Source organism: Falco biarmicus, chromosome 3, assembly GCF_023638135.1.
Source record: "Falco biarmicus isolate bFalBia1 chromosome 3, bFalBia1.pri, whole genome shotgun sequence".
NCBI classification, from domain to species: Eukaryota; Metazoa; Chordata; class Aves; order Falconiformes; family Falconidae; genus Falco; species Falco biarmicus.
The window spans coordinates 61,143,241-61,165,302 of NC_079290.1; the positions used below are offsets into that span (position 1 = coordinate 61,143,241).

General features: G+C 42.0%; 1 protein-coding gene across 9 annotated transcripts in view; it reads right to left on the reverse strand.

Moving 5' to 3' along the window:
* PPP4R1 (protein phosphatase 4 regulatory subunit 1) overlaps positions 1-22,062 on the reverse strand; it is a 66,346-nt gene continuing 44,284 nt past the window's right edge. For all 9 annotated transcript variants that reach the window (XM_056333603.1, XM_056333601.1, XM_056333606.1 and 6 more), the window contains 9 exons: positions 16,123-16,298; positions 9,908-10,003; positions 8,224-8,409; positions 6,691-6,852; positions 6,009-6,109; positions 4,178-4,298; positions 3,948-4,082; positions 2,801-2,942; positions 1-1,093 (listed from right to left, as the gene is read on the reverse strand). In XM_056333603.1, the coding sequence (XP_056189578.1) occupies positions 930-1,093; positions 2,801-2,942; positions 3,948-4,082; positions 4,178-4,298; positions 6,009-6,109; positions 6,691-6,852; positions 8,224-8,409; positions 9,908-10,003; positions 16,123-16,298 (1,283 nt within the window). In that variant the 3' untranslated portion in view covers positions 1-929. The remainder of the gene's footprint in view (positions 1,094-2,800; positions 2,943-3,947; positions 4,083-4,177; positions 4,299-6,008; positions 6,110-6,690; positions 6,853-8,223; positions 8,410-9,907; positions 10,004-16,122; positions 16,299-22,062) is intronic.

A 22,062-nucleotide genomic window follows, 5' to 3' on the forward strand; every position in this document is an offset into this window, starting at 1 on the left:
TTAAATTTCAAACTTATTCTTTTAATGTCTTAAAAAGGTCACAAGATTGCTTTGAATCTTATTAATAAATTTTATTTGGACAAGTAGAGAACAACTTGTATCACAACAGCTTTAAACAACATGAGTAAGGACTGCAGCTCTCCAAGGAGGCTCACAGATATGTACAGTATATGAAGAAAAAAGTTGCACCTCAGAGCCAATCATGATCAAGTTAAAAATACCTGACTTAAAGCACATGTGCTAATAAATTTTCTTTAGGTCATGACCAGCATGAAAATAATTAGGACACAGGTACTCAGCAAAGTTGTCTGCTAATGGGTACAGCAATATGCTGCATTTAAGGATTAAAATCAAATTCTAGTTTAGTGTTAGCACTGAGCCCTTAAGAGAAATCCAAATTTCTACTTTTCCCATTTACAAACATCAAAGCTATTCCCACTTAAGGGTGTGCCCAGCTGCACAATCAACTCCTTGAATGATAAAAACTTTTAGCGCTAATACTGGAGGTCTTGCATCCTGGTATAAATTTGCCTTTCTGGCCATCTCATCTATCAGTTGCTACAGAAAATACTTACTAAGTTAACTCCTCAGGAGAAACAATGCAGGTCTCTGGAAATCGCATCCTTTCTACAATTAAAATGATCTGCCAATTCAAGTTTCATTTGTTCAGGAAGACAGAAGATTTAAGGCTTCGGTGGCAAAAATAATCCTCTGAGCAGTGTTTTTCTAAAGTCAAGCTGACACAGGTATGTTTACTTCTCTTGACTTAAAATTTCCTGTTACCAGGTTTAGATAACATCTACCTGTTAAGTCTGGCAAGAAATCTCTCCTTCCAAAGAGGCTGTCCTAGATCAACCATTTTAGAAGCATTTGAGGACAGTGTGTTTAATTTAATTTTTTTTTTTAATTATAGCAACATTCAGAACTTTTTAATACGTTGATGAAGCAGTGCTCATAGCATCATCTGCAATTTTGGTACTGGCAGGGTGTATGCTTGCAAAATATTTGACATCACTGTCATCATCCATTTGGAGCGCCATAATTGTTTGTTCCACAGCTTCTTGATGAGAGTTGGCAGAATTCAGAAAATATTCTGTAAGAGAAAATGCACAAGACTTACAGGAAGAAAAGACAGCAGATACTTCAACACAAACCTCAGCATACTATCATGAGGTTCAAAACCTCAGAAGACTGCGTACACGTATAGTCAAACCAGAATATCTGAGCAGACACACAATATGCTTCTGAATATACCTATAAATTCACTTTTAAAAAAATTAAATCATTCCATGTCAGAATAAATGAGAATCATTCAAAGCACAGTGGCTCTAACAGTGCTGCGTTAGAGTACAGGATTTCTACGGTCCTTCAGTATAGAAGTAAGCATGACAGACTCCATAAGCAGAGGAAAAACAACCTGCAAGAGACTTGGAAGGAGTGTGCTTCTAGTTGTGACAGAAGGAAGGTATCACAAACCCATGGCCATGCCACTCCATTTCAGTTCCAATTCCATTGCCAAATAATTATCAAACAATAAAACGGGTAACATGAAGTAAGAGTGGAAGAAGTTACAACATCTGACAGTTTTAATGAACTAGGCAAACTGCATAAAAGCGACGTAACTACAAAAAGCTCAGGAAGGGCAGTTTAGATCTGAGGTTTAAAAACTTCCGAACTTGTTTTTTAAATCTGCCTTTCATAATCTATCCACCATCCCTAATCATATACGTAACATCTTTGAGGCAGGGACTATCTGTATTATAAGCTGACATAGTGGCAATGCGCAATGGGGGTGTACCGTCCAGGTAGAGGAACACAAAAATAGCGAGGACAACAACAAAAATATCAATACTACACAGTAACAGTGACAGCCTTGGCACAGTTTACAAGAGGGTAAGTTACTGCACATCAGCTGATCCATCTTAACTGCCTACATATGTTTACTCAGAGTCTCCAGCGTGCACAGGACAGCTAGCAGTAGCCTAGCTCTCACTGTGCTGGCATCCTCTGTGTTGTCCGGTGCCCTGAACATTTTGCATTTATTTTCACGCTTTCTACACTACAAACAACAGTCCTCAAGCCGGTCTATGGTTCTGAGAAAGTGACCAGAACTGGATGAAGTGTTCCGAGTGTGGACACTGCTTGTTTACAAAATAGCATAGTATTTCTGATGCTGTTTTCCTTTACAGTACTTTGGGCACCGAGCACCACTGACTCTTCTGGCACCTGCCATGCACTGGGGGTGCCTTCCTAAGCAAAGTCTGCAGTTTGAAAGTTGGAAGTCTAATTTCCCTGAAGATACTCCAGAGAAACTTTCTTCCCACTGCTACCATAAAATATAAAAAACAAACAAACAGCTGACATCTCCAGTAAGAAAACAGATGGTGGATTTGTATGTAAGGATTTCTCTTTCTTTTATTACAAAGAACATTAACAGAATTTTTTTTTAACTGAAGAAAGGGCACTGCTCAACAAGCTCACAGTTGCTAGTTGTTCATGTGTGCTTTCTGTGCCCTGACGACAACTCCACAAACTACTTTGTTCAGGGAAAATGGTACCAAAAGAGCAGGCTGGCATATGAGCAAGAACTCTTATTTCCTCAGCATTACAAACAGTGGCTCTGATGCCACAACAAGGTTTGTGTGTTTATGTCCGCCAAGGTAACATCCCACACCAAGGAAACTGTTAAAGCAAGTGTGACCCACTTCTGATGTTGTTTCTTCTTTCCCAGCTGACTACAGGAAAGCGGAGGGACAAAAAGATACGCAGTGAGCTCACTGCAACTCTCTCTGTGACTAACCTTTCTCTAAAAGGGTTTGCTTCAATGTTTTTGCAAGCAGGACTCGAACATTTGGAACCCTGTCAGATGCCAAGTGTAGTAAGTGTGGCAACAGATGCACAGCAAACTGGTCCATGGGCAGGCAGTCGTCTTCGCTGATAGTCTGGCAAGAGCACAGAAACAATTTCATTACATTTCAGCACAGTGAGGATAAAATCCCAACACATAATCAGAGCTAACAGATCTTATTGCCCTCATAGCACAAATACAGTAGGTGTATCCACAACGTTACAAAATATGGTACAATACTTTCTAGCACAAAGTCATACACAATGCAGCAAGTTAGTGTTGAGGAAATTCAGGCTTGGTTAGAAGCCCACTTTATTTTGCATGAAGGCTGGCGACTTATTTTTACTGTTTGGGGTTTTTTTAATCACCGTATCATTTGAAAAACAGGGAAGAAAAGTAAAAGACTTTCCCAATCCTTCCCAAGACTGATTTACTCTTTCTTTTAACTAGGTACTGTATTATGATAAGAATGATTCATCTCAATAAGCCTCTGTTGCACCCAAACATGTTTCTCTATATACACTCAAAGCTCGCATTTCTCCAAATACTTCAAAGAACTGTCCCACTTGGGCAGCAGTCATGCTGGCTCCCAGACTGCACCTCTGCTACTGCCTCCAAATGTGACCATTTCCTCAGGACCCCAGCTAGTTTCAACTCTTCTGCTTATTTTGCTAAGAATACATTGGTTTTGACCAAGCTGCACTAGTTGGCTACAGAGTTCTAGGCAATTCCTAGTGCTTGATTTCTGAAGGGTAACCCAAAAAAGCAGCAGGCTGCTGCAGCATACTGTAAAAATCTCATTTCATGCCGAGTAACAAAGCGGCTTCCCAATTTAGAGATTATTTTGCTATGCTTTTGTTTTACATTCAACACCAGATTTAACAAGCTGATGTCAATATGCTAAGCTGAAGATGCACTAAAGCTCACCTACGGAGCAACACAGAAGAAAGCAGCTATGAAACCTATTGGAAACAGAGTTCTCACATGTTGATTAAAATAGTGTCAATAGACAGCTGAAGAGTTCCAGCGGCTATCTCCCCTTAATTCTTACCACCACTGCCTCCCAAAACCAAATAAGACGAACAAAAAGACATTTCACCTGGCAAATAAAGACAAAAGTTTGCCGACCAGACCATTTGCGGCATCTACAGAACTTTTCAACAAGTTCATTCATGAGATCTACCACGAAGGTTGATGTTGAAGCCAGGTACAGCTTTTTTACCATTTCACTAACCTTGAAGAAATGAGAAGAACAAAAAATACAAAAAATTACTTCTGACCACCAACCCTCAGAAGTTTGAAATCCTGAATTTACGTAGATTGTTTTACCAGCTTGTAAGAAATCCAACGGACAGAAGACACTTTGTCTGCACAGAGGCTGAAAGCAATAGGTCGCAAGTAGTCATAAATGTCTCTGGCACTGTACAGATCTAGAAGCAAGATCAGTTGCCTACAAGATGGAAAAAGAACCAGAGTACATTATAATAAGAAGAAAGGTAGCTTTAACTGTGAATATGATCATTTGTAAGACAACACTTGCTAAATATGCAATGTGGCCATAATAAAGTTACTGAAAAGTAAAATCTATTTTTCAGTGCTATCAGTCAGACTATGGGTCACTTACAAATTTTAAATTGCCACTTATTCACAATAATGCATGCATGAGCTCAAAGAATGAAGAACTAGGGGAAAAGGCAAGGAAACCAATGTTGCATTTACAAGGCAGGGATCCTGGTAACAGCTACAATGTACATGCAGCACAGTGATCCAGCTGTGAAGGACACCGCAGTGTGCACGCACATTTGAATACCTAGTAAAGACATCTCACACATAACACATGTACAGCTACAAAGTCACTACTCTTTAAGTCTGGTAAGTAACCTCCGTCCACTGATTTACCGAATCAATAAACTTTCTCTATTTCAGAGTATACTGGACAACTAGACAAATTACCAGTCTTCTTCAATTTGTAGTGAGTTCATCAAGATTTCAGCAAGTTGCAGACACTAGTGTGTCATGAATGGTAGAAAGCATGTCAAGAGAAGCGGCATGACACGTCACAAGCAGCTGATTGAACGCCTCCGTACCACAGTAACAGGTAAGTGATTTATAGTTATTAAATCAAAGCAACACTTAAATGCAGCAAAAACATCATGGCATCATGATGAGTTGTTAAACTAGGTCTTTCAAAATTAATTCAAAAGATACACCGTCATAGTCATTACTACGTGCTCATTTCATCACTCCTGCTAGAAAAGCCCTGGTCACAAAGTGTCTCCTCGCAGGATGAGTGTTGCAACCCTGATCAACTTGGTGGCCCTCTGCAGAACTTGTTCCAGCCAATCAGCATCTTTCTTGTATTGGTATGGATGTATGACTCCAGATGAGATCTAGTGAGTGCTGACTAGAGGGGGCTAATCTGCTCCCTTGGCAGATAATGACTGCGCTCCTGTCGATACAGCCCAGGACTGTGCTGCCAGGACACACTGCTCTCTCACGTGCAGCTCACCGTCCTCCGTGATACTCTGGGCCTTTCCAGCAGAGCTGCTCCCAGGGCAGCCAGTCCCCAGTCTTTATCACTGTCAGAGGCTCTTCCTTCCCACGCACAGGATTTGGCATCTGTCCCTCACTGAATTTCAGAAGCCCCTTCCTCTGTTAGCTTTCCTGAGCAACTTGACCCTTCAGAGCTGCCTTCCATAGAAGCCCCCCTACCAGTTCCACGAAAAAGTTAAAGTCTGCTCAGATGAAGTCCAAGGTCACTACTCTGCTGCTCACTTTCTTTACTCCCCTCAAGATCTCGATCTCCTCCATTTCACTGTCACAAATTCAGCCTACTCATCAAATACAGCAACTCGAAACCAAACAGCTAAACCACTTCTATTTGACTTCAAGAGCAACCAGATGTGGTCTTCTCTTTTGGCAATTTCTTTTCTATGGAAGGGTAATGCTTCCAGCATATGGTGATGGAACAAGACATTCACATTCCAATATTTTCAGTGATATACAGCTACTGGGAATTTTTAAGCAACAGGAACGAGTGGAGGATAGGGACTATCCACTAACTAAAAATTAATAATGTCACTGTAAAATATCTATTCTATCATTTTATCATTTTTACATATCCATAACAACAAAAACAAGCATCCAGAAAACTACATACTCAGCCAGCTCAGCACGGAAACGCCAGTTCCTGCTGTTATCAGTCACGAGGAATTCCTGAAGCTGATAAAGATACTCTCGTCTTTTGTCAAGATGAAGAAGCTGTAACAATAAATATAAGCTTACATAAAGCGTAGGCTACAATAAGCACATAGAAGAGCAGCTTTAAAGTACAACTAATGAAAAACTTTCTTCAATTTAGAAAAAAAATACGTTCAGCAATAGTGTTGCTTTCCTAGGCTAAACCCTATCATGCTTAAGTCTGTAAAATCACATGGGGCACTACTGAAATGAAAATCTATTCTCTACTTTTACTCTAGGAAATAAGACGGGTAAGCAGTAAAGATAGCATTGATTTTAGAAGATTTTACAAACTGTGTCTTTCAGCTCCAAAAATGAGGCAGTTAACACAAAAACTCCTAAAGAAATTTGAGAAGTAAGCTGTGTAGAGAGGTTAGAGCTGTCAAAAAAAACTTAATACTATCCGCTTGCATCTATATACTGAATAAACATGCATGAACCAGGCTCTTCAGAGAAAAGAAAGTATCAGCAATACATTCTAGTATTCAACCGACATCTGCATAGATTCCCATAGAGTTATACTGTGCTATTTTAAAAAGTCCGTACAACTAAATGAAGCAAAACACATAACTGCACTTGCCCAGAGTTGAACACAGACATACCTTCAGAAAGTCATGCAAGTGTTTAAGCACACCTATCCTGACTTCATCTAAATCTTTTAAAAAGCCATTGAAGACAGGAACTAAATCTCCAGCTGTAAGCTGGTCTCCAAGGATGACGGCAAGTTCATGTATAGAAAATGCTAGTGTCCGCCGAACCTTCCACTGTAAAACAAATAAATAAGTTCTATTGATGTATCATCTGAAATGCTCTATTTTAACTTGAGGGTCAGTATCCAAGTGTGACTCCCAGTGAGCTACAGCACTTACAAATATATTCCACAGCATCTCAATTAACAACTGAAAATTAAATGGCGAATTTAAAAACAAAAAGAAAAGGGGGGTGGGGGGAAGGGTGGCATGGACAAATGACAAGGTATCACTTCTTCCACCTGAGTATCAAGGAACTAGGCAAACAGAGTAATGAAAATATTTCAATTTTCCAGGTGTCGGGAAGGAGAACAGTATTCCTGACATCGGCGCTCTTCCACATGTTACACTCTGCTATAAATTCTTTTGGATAAATTAGTTCCACACTACTACTCTCTCAGTTGTTTAATATATAAAACAGCATAAGATATATCCAACAGTGTTCCAGCTGGCATATTTTAGCTTCCATAACAGGTAAAGTTTCATCCACATCGAGTGCTCAGCAGTCTAAGGACCAGTAGAGCTTTTACTCGCCCTAAACCGAGGGGGCACTGTTTTAATACAGTAACTATTTCAAGTAAGTCTTTTCAAAAAGAAAAAAGCATCCATTCTTTAGCCAGCACTTTCCAATTAACATGTGTATTGTTCTCTTGCCCTGGTTTAGTGATTCAATCTTAGTTTAGATTAGACTGGTGATAAACTCTGGACAGTTTTGAACACAGAGTAATTTGTTTATATTTAATTTTTAAATTTATTAGCTAGTTGTTTTTAATGGCTTCAAAAGAGTTTGGAAAATGTGAGCAATAGCTATGTATAAAATTACTCACTGCACATCACCGAGAACCGCTGCTCTGACATAGCAACCAGCAAGTTCAAGAGAGGTGAAGTAGTCTGAGAATGTTAAAAAACCCAAAACATAAAAAGAGCATCTCCAAAAAAGGAAACAAAGGAGGAATGGGGAACAACTGTAAACCAACAGTAAAATGCACAGTTACCTCCATACCACCTGACAAGGAAAATGCTGTTATTTCCAGTATTTGTTTTTAAAACAGCAACACTGCGTGGTGGTGGTGGTGATGTTATTCCCTTATGACTAACTGGATACAGCACCAAAAGGCCACCGAAAAAGGCCTGGTGTGAGGCTGACTCACTGAGCTCCAGACATGCCTGCAGGGGCACATGTCTGCTCATGCACAGCAGCACAGCCCAAATTCTCATACCTATGAGAACCCCAAGCACTGCCACAAGATCTCAGGCGAGCCGAGAAAATTGGAGACCTCTCCTTCACATTCCCACTGGAGAGAGCAGAGCAACCCAACACCCACTAAACAAGACAAATCATCATAACAGTTCAGAGCATTCACTGTCAGAGCTTCTTGAGCTTACCTGCATGTCAGATGCCAGTGTCTCGTAGGTATCTTTCAAACAGTGCCAGTTCTGTCTGCCTAACGTAAGTGCCACACCTGGCAGGCTGTAGGCACAGTGTTTGGCAATCTCTGTATCAACTGTTTGTGCACGAGATGGATCAGTCATTGATAAATACTGATCTAGCAAGGCCTGAGGTACAACATCCTACAGCAAGAAAAGGGTAGAGCGTTTATACTATTTTCAGTAAATTTTCATGAGGCTTACTAAAATTCCAGGGCACGCTGTCAGAAGAAAATTTTTTCCCCCCACAAATATAGAGTATGATTTAATTACAATCTCTTAAGAATGAAAAGGGTTTGTATTTCATAAGTTCCACCAAAAAGTTCCAAAGAAACGATGACAAGACTGAGGGCTATTTGAAAATATACAGACTAACTTCGTAACAGTTGAATGGGCAGATCACTGTCTACTTTGGCAGACCAGGATATTAAGACGCTACATTCTACCTTTCTACAAACACTCAGGCTCACAGGCTGTGCAAATTGGTCATTATAACTTATCCACACAAATAGCAGATTAGCAAGTGAGACTCGCTCGAAAATAATTTTCCTGTTCCTCTCAAAATCTTGGGGAGGTAGGGAGAAGAAAACTAAATTACAACGCCTTGGGGAGGGAGGGAAGGGGAGGGGGCAGAGTATACATGTTCCATATCGCTTCTGGACTCCCTAAACCAGGGGTCCTCAAACCTTTTAACCAGGGGGCCGGCACACGGATGAAGTGGCAGGCAGCCATCTGCCGCTGCTTGGTTTCCCCCCCCAACCCCTGGCGGGGTTCTGTAAATACCGGGGGCCAGACTGAGGACCCTGGGGGGCCGTATCCAGCCCGCGGGCCGTAGTTCAAGGACCCCTGCCCTAAACACTCAGCAGGAAGGAAAAGACGTCTCCAGAGACAGAGATCTCCAGTGAAGACCAATACTTCTCCCCACTGACAAATTAAAGCATCTGAACTAAAATTTTGTGAAAATCTCTTTGCGTTGACTTCAACACAGTCTTTGTTTCAGCTGTTGTCAGTTTACTTCAAGCACTGACTCTACCCAAGGGGGTGCACAATAGGATTTCCTTAACACAGCTGCCAAATAGCTCAGCTTACATAAGCAACAAGAGGGACTGAGGTTCCCACTCAAGGAATCACACTGGTGCAAGGTGGCATGCTTAATACTGAACTATGTAACAACAAACAGTCATTCCTTTTGGGAAAAAATAACAAAGAGACAGTTCAAGCTTAATGAAACCCTCTTGCAACTTTTCTGCAAAAAGCTGTCATGGGGTCGGGGCAGTTCTACTCAAAACCCTTAAAAAAAAAATCCTGTTTCCTCAATAACCTAATTTCCATTACAGGATAGGTTCCATAGAAAATGAAACCAAATGAAACCAGAGCCTGGAAGTCTACAACAACCATTACCTCATGTCAAAAAATACTGGTATCTCTTATACATAATTAAAACAGAAGCAACTGCTGAAATCAGCCATTATCTCTCGAGACACAGAACATTTTAAAATACTTATTTGAGAGGTTTGCCATATTTAATAGAAGCTACACCAGAAACGACTGAACACCATGCATAAAAGCAATCCCCACATACACACAAAAAAAATCCACTTATCTAAAACACGTAGGAAAACCAGAAATCATTGTCATTTACCTGCACTTTGGATTTTCTTTCTTCATCAGGGCTGAAGCTACTGTTGGTGCTCAAATCTGAATCATTGTGAATATAGTGAAGCGTAGAGTCAATATTCTATGAAAAAGGAGGAAGAAAAAAAGGGTCACACAAAATACACGCAAGGATTAAACACAAAACAAGTGTCAACATCAAGAAGTGCTGTCCTCACCTCAGGGATTTTTTCTTTGTTTAAAGGAATAAATGTTTTAATATCTAATACAATTTCACTACAGCCCAAAATCAACAGGTATGTAAGATAAATCTTTCTTCTTTCAAACACACTCCTCTTATTCTACCCTGTTTTGGTTCTTATGAAAATCACAGGAGAGGAGTACCGTTAAGACTGCATTAAGGAAAATCTAACACATTGCTTCTCTCCTGAAGGGAAAATGAGAAAACATCTGTAGCTGATTTTGTTGGATTTGTGCTAGAAAAGGTCAAAACAAAGGCACCTTCACACTTAAGAGCAGAAACTGATGAGACTTACGTTGTTGTTCCTTCCCTAGAGGTGATCTGTAATCTCCTCTACAGATGAGCTATACCTTATAATACAGAATCTTAGTGGACCATTGCTGCTGACACTTGTCATCACCCCTCTCAGCAGTTCTATTAAAATAAGTTTTAGCAATCATTCAAGCATCCTGGCTATGTATCTGGGCTGTGAAGATAAGGACTGAGACTCTGTTTCAGAACTCTATTGAGCAGTAAAGGTTTGATGCTCTGTCATAAACTGAGCTGCTAAGGGGATGCACGGTCACTTTCTATACTGGTGAAGTTCCCCAAATATAATCAACTTTGCACAATCAATTGTGAATTTCAAGAAATACATGATGAGTATTTAAAAAGTTGATCAGGCTCCTGTGTGGCAGAACAGGACAGGCATTTTTTTGCTAGGTATGAGCCAAGGGATCTATCCAAAGATGCTGCAGGGTGAGCTCTCAGGGTCAACACAAGCACTGAGAACGTGCCTACTCTACCAGCTGTTCAGATCAGTTTGTCAATGAACTATAAAACTTCCTCAAAAAAGCCTCCGGGATACCATCTGCCTTCCTTGGTTTAACTTCAGACAGTTGTTTTTCCTCTTCCATGAGCTGCTTTCATCTAAGCACTGGGTTGTAATTTTAGTTGCTGAGGTATAATTACAGGTGATAAAGAACAGGTAGAACTGTGAGGCAATTACGTATCGCTGGCACAGCAGCCCAAGTCACCTGTCAGGCTTATGAAGCAGCAGCAAGGTGTCAAAGAGCCAAGAGAAAGAAGAGATATTTAAGTGACTCCATAACTAAATGTGTCAAGCAGCAAACTCCAACTGTAAAACTGCCAGAAGCTCTCAACACCATCTCAGTAGGATTTCGGTTTGTCAGCCAATTCTTCACTCTTTTTTAGCCTTTTTTTTCCCCCCAGGAAAAAGAGACAATTTTCAGCATTGCCAGAAAGTCACCTGCCTTGACCCCTTTCAAATCAAGAAATTATTAGGCAGCCACAGTGCTTTCCATGAGTTGCCCAGGTACATGGGCATCCATTCTCCTATCATCATTTCATCTGCCTCACAGGGGGCAAAGGATTCTAGGTCAGGAGTTAACTAGGTCAGGGGTTAGCAGGGGACATCTAGAAAGCTTTAAAATAGATTCAAAGGGGGAAGGGAATAAAACCAAGCTCATTAGAGATGAGCCCAGGGGCAGCATGCCAGGGTTGGAGGTGAGATCAACAGCACAGCTGAAGTGCATCTATGCCAATGCCCAAAGCATGGACAACAAGCAGGAAGAGCTGGAAGCCATTATGCAGCAAGAAGACTATGACATAACTGCCATCACAGAAACATGGTGGAGTAACTCACAAGACTGGAGAGCTGCAATGGAGGGCTACAAACTCTTCAGGAGGGTTAGACTAGGAAGGAGAGGTGGTGGGGTAAGTCTGTATGTCAGGGAGCACTGACTGCCTAGAGGTGAATAATGGTGGCAATAGGGCTGAGTGTTTATGGGCAAGAATCAGAGGCAGGGCCAACAAGGCGGACATCCTGGTTGAGTCCTTTGCAGACCACCCAATCAGGATGGAGAGACAGATGAAACATCCTACAAGCAACTGGGAGAGCTCTCCAGATCACTAGCCCTTGTCCTCATGGGGAACTTCAACCTACCAGATGTCTGCTGGAAATACACATCGTGGACAAGAAACAGTTTAAGAGGTTCCTGAGTGTGTGGACGATCACTTCCTGACACAGCTGGTCAGAGAACCCGCCAGGGGAGATGCCCCACTGGACCTGCTGTGTACAAACAGGGAAGGACTGGTGGGTGATGTGGTGGTCAGAGGCCATCTTGGACATAGTGATCTTAAGATGATAGAGTTTTTGATTATTGGAGAAGTAAGGAGGGGTGTCAGCAGAATCGCGATCTTGGACTTGCAGAGGCCAGCTTTGCCCTGTTTAAGAGCCTGACTGACAGAGACCCTTGGGAGATAGTTCTGAAGGGCCAAGGGGTCCAGCCAGTATGGGGATATGAGAGGCAGGTCCTACTTAACTAACCTCATCTCCTTCTGTGACAAGATGACCTGCCTAGTGGATGAGGGAAAGGCTGTGGATAGTGTCTACCTGGACCTTAGTAAAGCCTTCCACACGGTCTCCCACAGCATCCGCCTGGAGAAACTGGCTGCCCCTGGCCTGAACGGGTGTACTGTTTACTGGCTTAAAAGCTGGTTGGCTGGCTGAGCTCAGCAAGTGGTGGTGAATGGAGTCACATCCAGCGGGCAACTGGTCACAAGTGGTGTTCCCCAGGGTTCAGTGTTGGCGACAGTTCTGTTTAATATCTTTACTGATGATCTAGATGAGGGGTTAAGGGCAATCTCAGTAAGTCTGCAGATGGCACCAAGGTGGGTGGGAGTGTTGATCTGCCGGAGGGCAGGCAGGCTCTGCAGAGGGATCTGGTCAGGCTGGACCGATGGGCCAAGGCCAGTTGTATGAGGTGCAGCCAGGCCCAGTGCCGGGCCCTGCCCCTGGGTCACACCAGCCCCACGCAGCGCTACAGGCTGGGGCAGAGCGGCTGGGAAGTGCCTGGTGGGAAAGGGCCTGGGGGTGCTGGTCAACGGCCAGCTGGACATGAGCCAGCAGTGTGCCCAGGGGGCCAAGAACCCAACAGCATCCTGGCTTGTATCAGAAATAGTGTGGCCAGCAGGACCAGGGCAGTGATTGTCCCCCTGTACTCAGCACTGGTGAGGCTGCACCTCAAATACTGGGTTCAGTTTTGGGCCCCTCACTTCAAGAGGGATGTAGAGGTGCTGGAGTATGTCCAGAGAAGGGCAACAAAGCTGGTGAAGGGTCTTGTGAGGAGCAGCTGATGGAACTGAGGTTGTTTAGCCTGGAGAGGAGGAGGAGACTCAGGGGGGATCTTATTGCTCCATACAACTACCTGAAGGTTGTAGGCAAGTGGGTGGTAGGTCCCTTCCCCTAGATAACAAGTGACAGGACAAGAGGAAACGGCCTCAAATTATGTCAGGGAAGGTTTAGATTATAGATATTGGGAAAAATTTCTTCCCTGAAAGGGTGGCCAAACATTGGAACAGGCTGCCCGGGGAGATGATGAAGTCACCATCCCTGAAGGTATTTAAAAAAATGCATAGCTGCAGTGCTTAGGGACATGGTTTAGTGATGGACTTGGTAGTCCTGGGTTAACAGTTGGACTTGATGATCTCAAAAGTCTTTTCCAACCTAAATGATTCTATGATTCTGCTACAATCAAAAGACTCCATCTCACAATCTCTGCTATCTCAACTCTAAAAAGTGAAGTTAAAATATACTGAAGGGTGTCACAGATGGGAATGTGTTTACCATGCCACTTTTAAAGTCAAATACACATTCCAGAAAGGAAGAGCTTCAGTACAGAGGAACCACAGCACCAGTTGGTAGTTAAGTCAATGCAGGATCTCTATTCCTGCAGGTGAATTTCCATCTGTACTCTTTCCATGTAACATGCACACACTGAACTAACTGAGCGTTGCAGAGAGCCAGGACATCAAAATTCAGCAGGGTTTAGCCTGAAAGCTTCTTGCATACCCAACTGGTGAACCACCACCTTCGAGATGCAAAACCTTTGTCATGGCCTTACAAACCTCTTACATGAGGTTTCCTTTAGCTGCAGTATTACAAGATCTCTGTGGCTGTGCTCCATAGACACCTGCTCTGCACCATGGTTGCACGCAAAGCCCACAGCACCAGGACAAATGGTGCTGGCATTTCCTGACAGGGCAGCTGGCCCAAAGAAAAAGAGAAGACGCTAGTCTCAGGGGTCCAGTCTCCTCCAAGCATCCACCCTCCTCTTACAGAGTAAGAGTAAGTACTTGTGCCACACAGGAGTGGGCTGATATTAGTCCAGTTTCTTTTCTCTTTCTTTTCCTTCCCTTCTCCCTCTACTCCCAATTAAAAAAAGAGGACTCCCACACCCATCCACTGGGAATATGATTTGGGAGATTTCTTCAGGCTTACATTCGTCAAACCTTATAGAAAGCATACAACCTAAAAAACCCCAAAATGGTGGCTCAAGGAAAAATAAAACTGCTACCCTCATCCTCAAAAAACAAGCTTCATCTATGTCCCAAAATCTTATCTGTTCATTCTGTTACAATACTTATTTTCATCTGAATACAGAATCTCTCCTTAGCATGTAGCATTAACTCCTTCGGGAGCCAATACAGCTGCAGAAGGACAAACAAACTATTATTTTGCCTTTTGTATGTGTGTAGAACTGTGAAGGCTGCTTTCAAACATAAAACGCTGTAGCTTGGTTCTTCTAAAATGTCCAGTACCCTACTGACACGTAGCTATACTGAGACTTAAAAAAAACCAACCCAAACAAAAACCCAAAACCAAAGCAACCCAAAAAACCCACGAAAAGTAACACCTGTAAAAATCAGAGCTCTCTTCACTGAAGCAACAGTCTACTTGCTGAACAGATCACAGCTTGATTCCCAAATTCTAGGTCACCTCTGTAACATCCTTTCACTTGTAAAATGAGAACTTGATTCAGTGCTAATAAACAAGGAACTGACAGATTATAAGCATCCTTTTAAAAAGTAGATCTGAAACATGCAAAACAAACATATACTAGCAATGTGACAGGCTGTTAAACTCTGCCAGCATCCTACTCTGTAAAGGTATAAAATGCAGCATAAGTCCCTCTAAAGAAACACCACCCCAACCACCCCCAGAAATCAGAAGGACAACAGGTGCATTTACACTGTCTTTTTACAGATTAGCATTAGAAAGTGACGACAACAACAACATATCAAGCCTGACATCAGGAACGGGCTATGTGGTAGTCCAGCAGCTTAGGTGAAAAGTTAATTAAACATCAGCTAGAAACGCTGCTCCAGTTAAGGCTGAAAATGTTTCCACTGGACTGATGTCAACTCCTAGACTTTTCAAAGACATTTATCAGAATTTCAACTGAAAATATCATTTAGGCAATATGATTCAACAAATCACTTGCTCTGGTTTTATGGAGCATATTTGCAACCATTGCTTCCTGCGTAGCTACAGCTTGTGGCACAACATGCAGTGAAAACAGTAGGTTTGGCCTAATACTCAGTACAGAACAGAAAATAGCATCAAATGCCACAGACTTCAGTCAGGGTGCTGAAAAATTTAGTGCAAAAAACTTGAAACTGTTACTGATTGTTCAAATCCACTTTCTCTTCCAGCAGTCCACACAACAGCCTAGACTGCAGGTTCTGAACTTCTCTTATGCAGGCCAATAAACTTCTATAAAACATTTTGACAGGGAGCGCAGGGAACAAAGTACCTCCTTCTCTCCGGATTGCAGGGGGCAGGGCAATGAGGGCACTGGAGAAGGGGATTCGCTTATTACCAGTAGGGCTCTGTTTTAAGGAAGGCAATTTCACAGGAATAAACTGCAGTAGCATTAAAACATCTTAAAATGCCATAGTCACAACAGAGATTAATGGAAACAATTTCAAGAATTTACATGGACAAGCACAGAACTGGCAAAAACAAAGCCACCCAATACAACTAATTTCATTTTAGTAGCTAGTGCTTCAATACCAGCCAACAAAACCAAACACCACGCTGCCCAAAAGTAGGAAGCACTTGGCTGCAATTACCACGTGAACACAAAATACAGCTCTAGTACTGCAGCCCTGGAAATCCCAGGGCAGGGGAGGGAGAAAAAGTATACAAAACCACTCACCTCAACAGTGTCACCAATTAAAGGCACAATATCACCCAGTATAGGTTTAAAATTTTGTTGGTCATCAATGTTTAGTTCAGTCTGTGAGTCTGTTCCCTTGCCCATGCTGGCCGTTGTCTCTTCTTGAGGATCCAAACTGGATGCTCTGAGTGCAGCCGACAACACCTCCACTTGTGCTGCAGCACACGAGAGAGAAATACATGAGAGACTGAACTGCAATAAACTTTTAGCAAGTCCACAGATCAACTTTTAGACAGTGACTAACTGAGAGAGGGTGGAAGAAGTATGGGAGAGGTACAAATTTGAGATTATCGACTGTTAGTAAATCCCAAACTGGGGACAATTAGCGTAAAATCTAAGGCAGATTAACAATCCACTATTTTCCGAGGGTGCTCAACCCTCAACTCGGTGAAATTTGTCTTTAAAGAAAAAAATCCAAACCCAAAACAGGAGTAAGAGACTGCTGTTATGGCAGGATCAGTTCTTTAAGATAATCTCGGTACATATTAACAGTGCAAATAGTCTTCAGGGCAGAGCAGCACATGAGTATTAACTTACTGACTAGGTCTTTTGTGGGAGGTGGGACTAAGAGAGAGAAGGGAAAGGTAACTCAAAAGGTTGAGAACAGGTTTATTCATACAGAAAGGATTTTGGTTCTGAAAGGCTGTCTCTCTCCCTCTGGTCGTTAAATTCCTGTGTTTTTACAGCAACTCTAAAGCAAGATCTATACAGGAAGATGCTAGACCCTGGTAACTCTTTCCTGGACAGGACACTTTAGCATCCTTCCATTTTTTAAACAAATAATAAAGGTTGCACTGTTTGATGCCTTCTTATTCATCAAAAGAAAGCATTAGCACTTCACACCCTGCCATCCACTCTTTTGAAAAAGATCCAGCAGCTCTGGAACCCCTTTGCTTTTCATCCCTCTACTTAGTGCTAATTAAAAAAAGCTTTGCTGAGCAATGTTCCTTGGATATAGCCTGACCTAAGCAGATCTGGTATCAGAGGCAATCTCAGCTGCAAGCGACACAGCATTCAGTGCTGACAGATCTACCTGGCCTCTCTCCTCCTCCACTTTTTTCCAAGAAGGTAAGGGGGAATAATCTCCTGACCCACTAAATTTACCCAGCCATCCAGAAGCTCTGTTCATCATAGACTTCGGCTTTTCCAACATTTCTTAAATACTCACTGTAAAATTAATCAACAAACTATATGCTTGTTTTTAATCCCACATTGCCACACTAAGTTACAGTATCTAAATTTCTCCCTCTCGCTTTTTTAATAGGGTTATTAACAACAATTAAACAAAGGAAGCTGGACTCGTTTGTAGACAGAAGACACAGATATGCAATACATCTGTTACAAGAAGCACAATCTTAGCTAGCAAAAATTGGGAAACACATTACAGGTTCACTGGTTTCTAGGCGGAATCTGATGAGAAGGAGTAAAGATAATTCTTTACAATATGTAATGCTAGCTCTGTAACTTCATCAAATTTCTGATAGAATAACTGAAAGATATTCTTGCTGTATTACTGCAATTCACCTCAACAGGAAAAAGCACAGCAAGTTAGAAACTTAAAACCAACATCACACTAATACTTCCACTATCAAACACATTATGTTAGAAAATAGTTTCAATATGCATCTTTAATATAATATATAATCTAGACATATAAATAGGAAGCTTTTGTTAATCTTAAACTGTAAAATTCCTATGACTTCATTCTTCAAGTGTTACTTCACTGACAAAACTCTGTACTTTTAAGGCCCATGCAAAATAGGTGGTCATTTCAGAGCACCTAAGGCACAAAAATGCCTGTGATTTCCAATTTATTCTCATTTAGAGAAATCAAATAAGAAAATTAAGAATAACTGTATTCTGCTGCACATCAAGGAGACGTTTTTCATGAAGACTCCTTTCATGAAGGACAACTTCATGGGGAAAAAAAAAGTACACTCCTCTCATTTTCACTCAGAAGTCAAGAAAGCTTACTCTGACAAGGCAACACATATTGCTTCAACACTGAATATGTATTTACTGAAAAAAACACAGAGTTCCAAAGATTAGTTCCAGTAACAAAAGTGATGGTATTATCTGTCCTGGGTTTGGCTGGGATCGAGTTAATTTTCTTCCTAGTCGCTGGACCAATGCTGTGTTTTGGATTTAGGATGAGAATAATGTTGGTAATGCATTGATGTTTTACTTGTTGCTAAGCAGTGTTTACACTAAGTCAAGGACTCTCCATCACTCAAGCGTGCATCTCCTCAGCTTCCTGCCAATGCTACAATCCCCAGATGTGGGGATGAAGAACAGGAGAGGCCAAACTCCCAAGGATTTCATTGACTGGCAAGCGCCTGCCTCCTTCTTTGATGCTGTCACCAAGGGTGACTCCAGTGCTGTCATACACCAAAAGGTGAATGACCTGAAGTCCCTAAACATCTTAAGGTCCTAAGCAAAAAAAGAGCCAAGCATAGTCACTATGAAAGGCTCCAGAATGGTGGAGGGCTTAGTAAAGGAGGAAAAGAAAGAGAGTGCATGTGTGAGTATGTGCATATGTGTGCAGAGCTCTAGGTGGCTGCCCTGAAGACATTAAACTTGAAACAGCATCCTAATGAGCAGTCTTTCACCACCCTGGGCTGCTTGTGCCAGGGCACATTCCCTCATAATCCCATCACACACCACAGACCCTCCTGACTGAGGTGGCTGCTGCTCCTTCCCATCTCCCAGAAAGATCTTTCCTACAGCCCTAAGACAGGCAACATTTTCCAGAAAACCATTAAAAGCACAAGCAAAGGATAAGGCTCCCCCTCTCAGGCATGACACAGAGAAATGCCTCCAGAGCTCTTGGAAAGCACGTTTTTGTGAGGAAGACTGGAAGGGAATCTGCTGGCTGACTAGCTTTCACAACTACTTCAGGAAAAACTGGAGTGAAAGGTCAGTTTTGTGCATATTGCACTGGTCAATGCTCACTGGATCTTAAACCACCTGCTAACTAACTCTTTCTTCCTTTGACTTTTGCTTCAGGTGAGAAGTATTTTTCAGCAAGGAATTATTTACTCTTGGCTACTGTAACTGCATCCTAAAATAACTGGCACAACCTTTAAATTCAAAACCGTGTTTCACCTGGCCTTCTTAAATTTCCTGGTCCTCAGGAGTTTCAACATGCTTTATTGTTGTTTTCCATTTCTCCTGGTGTTTCACCATAAGACACTGGTATTACTTAGCAGCACGCTCCTTTCTTCTGTCTGAAGGATCTGCCTTCCATACCCTCACTCTTACTCAAGAGGCAAAAGCTATGGCTGCTTTAATGGGTACTGAGATGCAAGTAATTAAAACATAAAAATAAGAGTTTCTTCTTCTCACATACTGTTCCATTAACAATACCATTTTAGACTTTTACTGCAGGTAGCACTAGCAGCCTAACTTAGAAAAACTATGTTAAGGAACTATGTTATAAGGAATGGGATCAACTGATACCAGATTTGGGCTGGTTTATCCCCATTAGGTCTCCATTTGGCAAAGCAGCCTGTAACTGACATAAGCCACAGCTAGCCCCACAGCTAGCCCCAGTAACCTGCAAGTTGGACTTTCTCTCTTCCCCCAGATAACATTAAGAAAAGCTGACATTACACAATCTAGCGCTTTCTATGTAGAATGTAAGGAGACAAAGCTGAAGAAAGTGCCCCTGGAAAGAAAAATAAAGAAAAAAAACATCTGGGGAAAGACAAGAGACCACTGGAGTAAGTAAAAACAGCAGCAGCCTCAGGGAGCTGGAAAAAGGTGACCTGAAAAAAAGACTCTGTGATAATCTTAAAAGAGCTGGCATACTTCAAGGGAATGTGCAGGTTTCCATCTCCCAGTCTGAGATCCTCAGGATGTCTGGCCAGAGAATTGGAAAGATCCTATTAACAGGGATTAAATACCACTGCTTAACTCTGCATATCTTGTGTAGCTCTGCTAGCTAGCAGAGTTTGTGAAAAGACAAGCTTTCTTTACCTTTGTTGCCGACTGCTCTACTACCTATTACTCAAATTTATCACTTTGGCAACACGCTAGTTCTGGAAAGAAAGCCTCAAGGTAAAGATTTTTGGCAGTGAGATGCAGTTAAAACAGTTCACCCCCTTCTGAGAATGAGATTATGGAAAAAAAAAAAAAAAATGTTCTACAGCAGTTGCTGGTCACTATTTAAAATTTTTATTTGCTAGAGACCTCATCAGTCTCCATGCCTTGGAGCAAGGATTTTAAGTTTGAAATGGAAACTGCTGTGACGATAGAGAGGTACGCTACAGAAACACAGAAAACACAGTCAAGTTACAAACCTAAAACCCCCCAAAACACACACAAACCCCCCCCACACACACAAACAGTTCATTTTATGTAAGTAAACAGTAACCCGTTAGGGCCTGGCAGCCCAGACACCTGGAAGATTGGGGTGTGCACTGAACATACTATACTCTGGGGTACACGAGATGGCAATGCCTTTCCTTTCAACTGACCCTTCCCCTTGGTAGGGTATGCCGAGGTACCCCTTAGATAAAAACTCAGTTATTCTGTTCTCAACACTTTTACTATAGTGATGCAAGCAGGTGAGGGAAGAAGCAACCCATACAACATGGAAGGGTGAGGTGAGACATGTGCATTAGAGGAATGCAGAATCCAGAAAGGAAGAGAAATGAAAACAAAAAAGGAAATGAGAGAGGAAATACATATGGAGAGGGGATAGGGGTATAAAGGTATAGTAGTTGTATTGGATGTATACATCACACAAAGCACGGGGTGGGGTGGGGGCGCGCAGGAAACCACCTGTACTCCTCTGACTCAAAGAATCATTGCCACTTAAACTCCAGTACCAAATATCCACACCTGCCTCAGCTGTCAGAGACTCCCTCTGAAACCAACTAGAAGAATGGAAATCCACCTCCACTGATGGTACCATGAAGGATACCACTTTACTACCATCACCAGTTATTCTGCAGAGTCAAATAATCAAAATTCAGTGTGATCTTAAGAACCTTCAAAAACTCCAAGACAATGACCCTGGCCAATACTGTTCCACATAAGAGGTATTAATTTTCTTAAGTTTAGAAAATATTCTCCAAAACAAAACATGTTAAGAGAAAGATGCTGAAGTTGCACAGTCAAGCACTGAAAGGCTAGGTACAGCCACAGGTTAAGGTCGCCTGAACAACTTAACCTTACTGACACATGCATAACATCATACACTACAGCCTCACTCCCAAACTAGACGGTTGGTCACTCATCCCCACTTCACCTTGTGAAGGATGCTTGCCCCACTTGCTTCAGAAACCAGAAGACGTGTACCTATGGGAGCTCTCCAGTATGGCAGGCCTCCGCTTACCCACCACAGAGAACACAGCATCTTCCACTCCCATCCCTTGGCTGGGAATGCAGCAATAAAGACAGGAGCACAGCATGGAAGCAGGAATCCAGGACTTGGGTGACAGCAAACCAATGAAGAAAATAAGTGCAAGAAAAAGGTCACAGGGATTTTAAAAGTAAGAAAGAGGGGGGGGGGGGGGGGGAAGTAATAATTCTTAGCTTGCTCAAGTCTTTGCTACTAAGAACCAACCCACTCAGTATAATACCCATAAAAATGTAACGGCTAGTCTTGCAAGGGGCAGAGGGGGAGGATGGCAGGCAAAGACCCCAAGCACCAATTGAAACCTGGGCTATTTGGCAAACATTTTTAAGCCACATATTCTGGAAACAAAATTACTTGTGAAATCAAGAAGTTTCAGAAAATGTCTATGAAAATAACAAATTAGGACTGAATATATACACCATCAGTTTGCAACGACAGCTTTAGATGGTAAAGATGGAAGCATTATTCCTGGTATTGCCATGAGCAAAGAGGCAGTCAGGGCTCCAATCTTCTGGATCACCCAAAGGGAGTCTACCTCCCTCATGTCACAATTT